The 3,748-nt window shown below is 43.5% G+C and overlaps 1 protein-coding gene across 1 annotated transcript; it reads left to right on the top strand.

Annotated features, from left to right (window-relative positions):
• The first annotated feature begins 634 nt into the window (after nt 1-634).
• LOC142373293 (plancitoxin-1-like) lies at nt 635-3,374 on the top strand. The gene is made up of 5 exons (XM_075456497.1): nt 635-640; nt 683-764; nt 932-1,096; nt 1,190-1,375; nt 2,527-3,374. Exons 1-5 carry the CDS (start codon nt 635-637, stop codon nt 3,120-3,122), a joined length of 1,035 nt encoding a protein of 344 aa, XP_075312612.1. The 3' UTR covers nt 3,123-3,374.
• The last annotated feature ends 374 nt before the right edge of the window (nt 3,375-3,748 follow it).

The following is a 3,748-nucleotide window of genomic DNA, read 5'->3' as shown; positions in this document are numbered from 1 at the left end:
ACGGCAGAGTGAGACAGAAGAGTGAGACGGCAGAGTGAGACAGAAGAGTGAGACGGCAGAGTGAGACGGCAGAGTGAGACGGCAGAGTGAGACAGAAGAGTGAGACGGCAGAGTGAGACGGCAGAGTGAGACGGCAGAGTGAGACAGAAGACTGAGACGGCAGAGTGAGACAGAAGAGTGAGACGGCAGAGTGAGACGGCAGAGTGAGAGGGAAGACTGAGACGGCAGAGTGAGACAGAAGACTGAGACGGCAGAGTGAGACGGCAGAGTGAGACAGCAGAGTGAGACGGCAGAGTGAGACGGCAAATATATATATATATTCTATATTCTATATTTATATTTTATATACTTTAACCACCGTACACATGTTCATCAGAGCTGCCTAACGTATCCGAGTTAGTTCTGGTTAGAGTAGAAACTTCAGTTTCCCAGTCTGCTGCTGATCCTGTCCAACACAACAGACCATCAATCAGCCAGTCAGTCAATCAATCAATCAATCAATCAATCAATCAATCAATCAATCAATCAATCAATCAATCAGTCAATCAATCAATCAATCAATCAATCAATCAATCAAACCAAATTACAGCTGTTTCTAGCACTGTTGCTCGTTTCAAGCCCAGCTGTATGCATCATGTCGGCACCTGTGTTGATGAAGCTTTTCTGTGTGCATCATTTGTAGGAACCACACTTTGGATTCATCAGCTACAACGATCAGTCTCCAGGAGCTAGTGCAAACACCAAGACGTTTGGCCACAGTAAAGGTAAAGAGAGGAACTCACAGTGCTTTCACCAATTTCACCGAATAAATCCATGCGATACTTTTAGACTGTCAGAAAAAAAGGTTGGAGCATAAGCCTCGCCTGATGGTTGGATCGGTGTGAACAGCTGAATGACCGTCTGAATGACCGTCTGATGTTCTGCTCTGCAGGGCTTCTGATGGTGGATAAATCCAGCACAGGAGTCTGGCTCGTACACAGCACACCGCAGTTCCCTTACAGAAGAAATCAGAACAAATTCTGGCCTCCGAGTGGTTCCAAAAATGGACAGATTTTTATATGTGTGACGTTCGAGTACGCAGAATTCAAAGCTATAGGTAATGAGCTGAGTTAATGCTGTGAATACCCTGATTAATTAGCAGCAGGCTGAACTGGATCTGCTGTAAATGTGTCTTGTTTTAATGTTTCAGGTAAACATCTGCAGCACATCAGAGCTTATCCATTCGAACACGATATTCCCGACAATTTCCATCAGGAGCTTAAAGACGCTGTTGAATGGGCAACAGAAGCTCCTCCGACTACTTTCCCAAAGCTGACTTCAAAAGGAAAACAAGACTTCAAAATCATCGCCAAACAAAACTCCTACGAGCAGAAAAGTGAGTTTTCAGCATCTTTACAACCACAAACTAACACACTGTGTCCATCTGCACATGATGAATAACTACAGGAACTCCAGCCATCAGCTGACCCTCCAGCTGAGGCTGAACAGCTGATGGTGATTAATATCCTGTTACTGTGAGGAAGAGGTCAACACGGCCAAGTTTCATCCTTTTTTTACTTCCTCAAATCTCAGTGAATCAAAATGTGTAGTTTTGTGACTCATAGCTAAAGTTACACCTACAGTGGAAGTGCCACAAAAAAGACTGAATATGAAAATCAATTAGAAATAACTTCAGAAAATGTTAGTATATTTAGATTAATGTTGTAAAGTTTTATCTGTAGATCTGATTTGCTGAGTTATTAAACTCAAGATCAACGTTAAATCGCTAAACAAATGAACTCTTCTTTCCTCTGTCAACACCTTGTTAGCATGAGCAAAAGGATAAAACAGTCTTAGAGCCTTTAACAGGCAAACTGTTGCAACGGTCCGGTCAGAGTCCAGACCTCAGCATGACTGAGATGCTGTGGGGGGACCTTCAGAGAGCTGTGAGAGGGGATCGTGGGAGTCTGACTGTTCTGACCACCTTCCCCAGGGGGCCAAGCCCTGTTCTTAAAGATTTGCTGTTTATTATAAATGATGCTTTCTTAAAGTCTGCGACAGAACCATTGCTTTGTCTCATTTCTCAACATGTTTTATTGCAGGAATAAAACAATACTAGAAAATTTCTGAAGAAATTTTGATGGGTGCCACTCTACTGCCCGCCCTATCAACAAACCCTTTGGTTCAGTTAAAGTTGGGAGTCTCCTGTCACATATAAACTTTGAATGAGGTCTGTGATGTTGTATGGCTGAGTTATAAGGCCTCTAAAATATGCTGCCAAAAACTGCCATATTTTTTCATTTTCAATGCATTTTCCCATCCACAATTTTCCCACTTTTTCCCATTTTGCCGGAATTCCTTTCGACTAATATAATACCACACTGATTGAGGTCGATGCGCACGCAGCGGTGTGCTTTTTATGCCGGTCGGACCATCGGTGCTGGACTAGTAGCGCGCCGAAATTCATGCCTTCGGCATTGACACGCATCAATGAGGAGGAGCCGGATACGAATGAGCATACCTATAACATCCTTTCTCTTCTCACAGAAGGAGATCTCTACTTCACTATTGCCAAGGAAGTACAGAGTGACGTGTACGTCCAGGTATGGGGCTGCCAGACGGACGACTCCCACTGTGAAACTGGCAAATCTGTGCTAAATATCAATAGTGTAAAAACTGCTTTGGGTAAGTGGGACCCTGCAGCTGACCATTCAAAGTGGTGCGTGGCCGCGGACCAAAACAAGCACTGGACCTGCATTGCAGACGTAAACAGGGGTGATAAACAGTATTCGAGGTTTGGGGGTGCTCTGTGTGTCGACAATGAGAAAATACAACAGAAGTTCCTGGCCTTCGCCAAGGACCACGATAAATGTCCAGCAGGCAGGAAACGCACATACTCTGAGTGTAACGCAGGGTCTAACGCCTTCTCCAGGATGCAGCTATTCACTCTCCCCTTCACTGACTATGACACCGACTTCCTGAATGAAACAGACGTTGGCATCATAACCGACTTTGACACCGACTTCCTGAATGAAACAGACGTTGGCATCATAATCGACTATGATACCGACTTCCTGAATGAAACAGATGCTGTTGCCTCGACAGACGCAGACACTCAAAAGGAACCCTCATTAATGGGATAAATAAATCTGACCTGGAAGATCCTGCTGCTGAAATGTCTTTTCTGACTGATCCTTTCTAAAATAAGGGAATCAAATGAGCAACATTCCTGCTGCAGTCATCACGTTTCGCCTGTTGTTAAAAGGTTTTGTAGGAAACATTAAATCAGATTTGAAAACATGATTGAAGAGAAAGTTACACACTAAATTCACTGTGACATCTGTAAGAAAACTACTTGTTTGTGTTGGATAAAATAAATCACTTCTGACACCATGTTTCTCTGTCTTTGTCTGAGTCGTAATGTAATTACTGCCCTCTACAGCGCCCCCTGGTGTTAGGATGACTGTCTACTGACAGTCCTGATCAGCTTCATTTCTTTGTGTTTTATATAAAAACAGGAAGCAGCAGAGCAACATGAACATAAACCCAGAATCTGAGGCAGAACCAGAGTTAGTTCAGCTCTGAGCAGCTTTAAAGTGAATATCTGCAGATGTTTCCATGGTAACAGCTGCAGAGATTCACTGAAACATGTTCCAACATGAACATAAACCCAGAATCTGAGCCAGAACCAGAGTTAGTTCAGCTCTGAGCAGCTTTAAAGTGAATATCTGCAGATGTTTCCATGGTAACAGCTGCAGAGATTCACTGA

This window comes from Odontesthes bonariensis, chromosome 22 (genome assembly GCF_027942865.1).
Source record: "Odontesthes bonariensis isolate fOdoBon6 chromosome 22, fOdoBon6.hap1, whole genome shotgun sequence".
NCBI classification, from domain to species: Eukaryota; Metazoa; Chordata; class Actinopteri; order Atheriniformes; family Atherinopsidae; genus Odontesthes; species Odontesthes bonariensis.
Note: the sequence above shows the minus strand (reverse complement) of the source record. Positions and strands in the feature narration are given on the sequence as shown.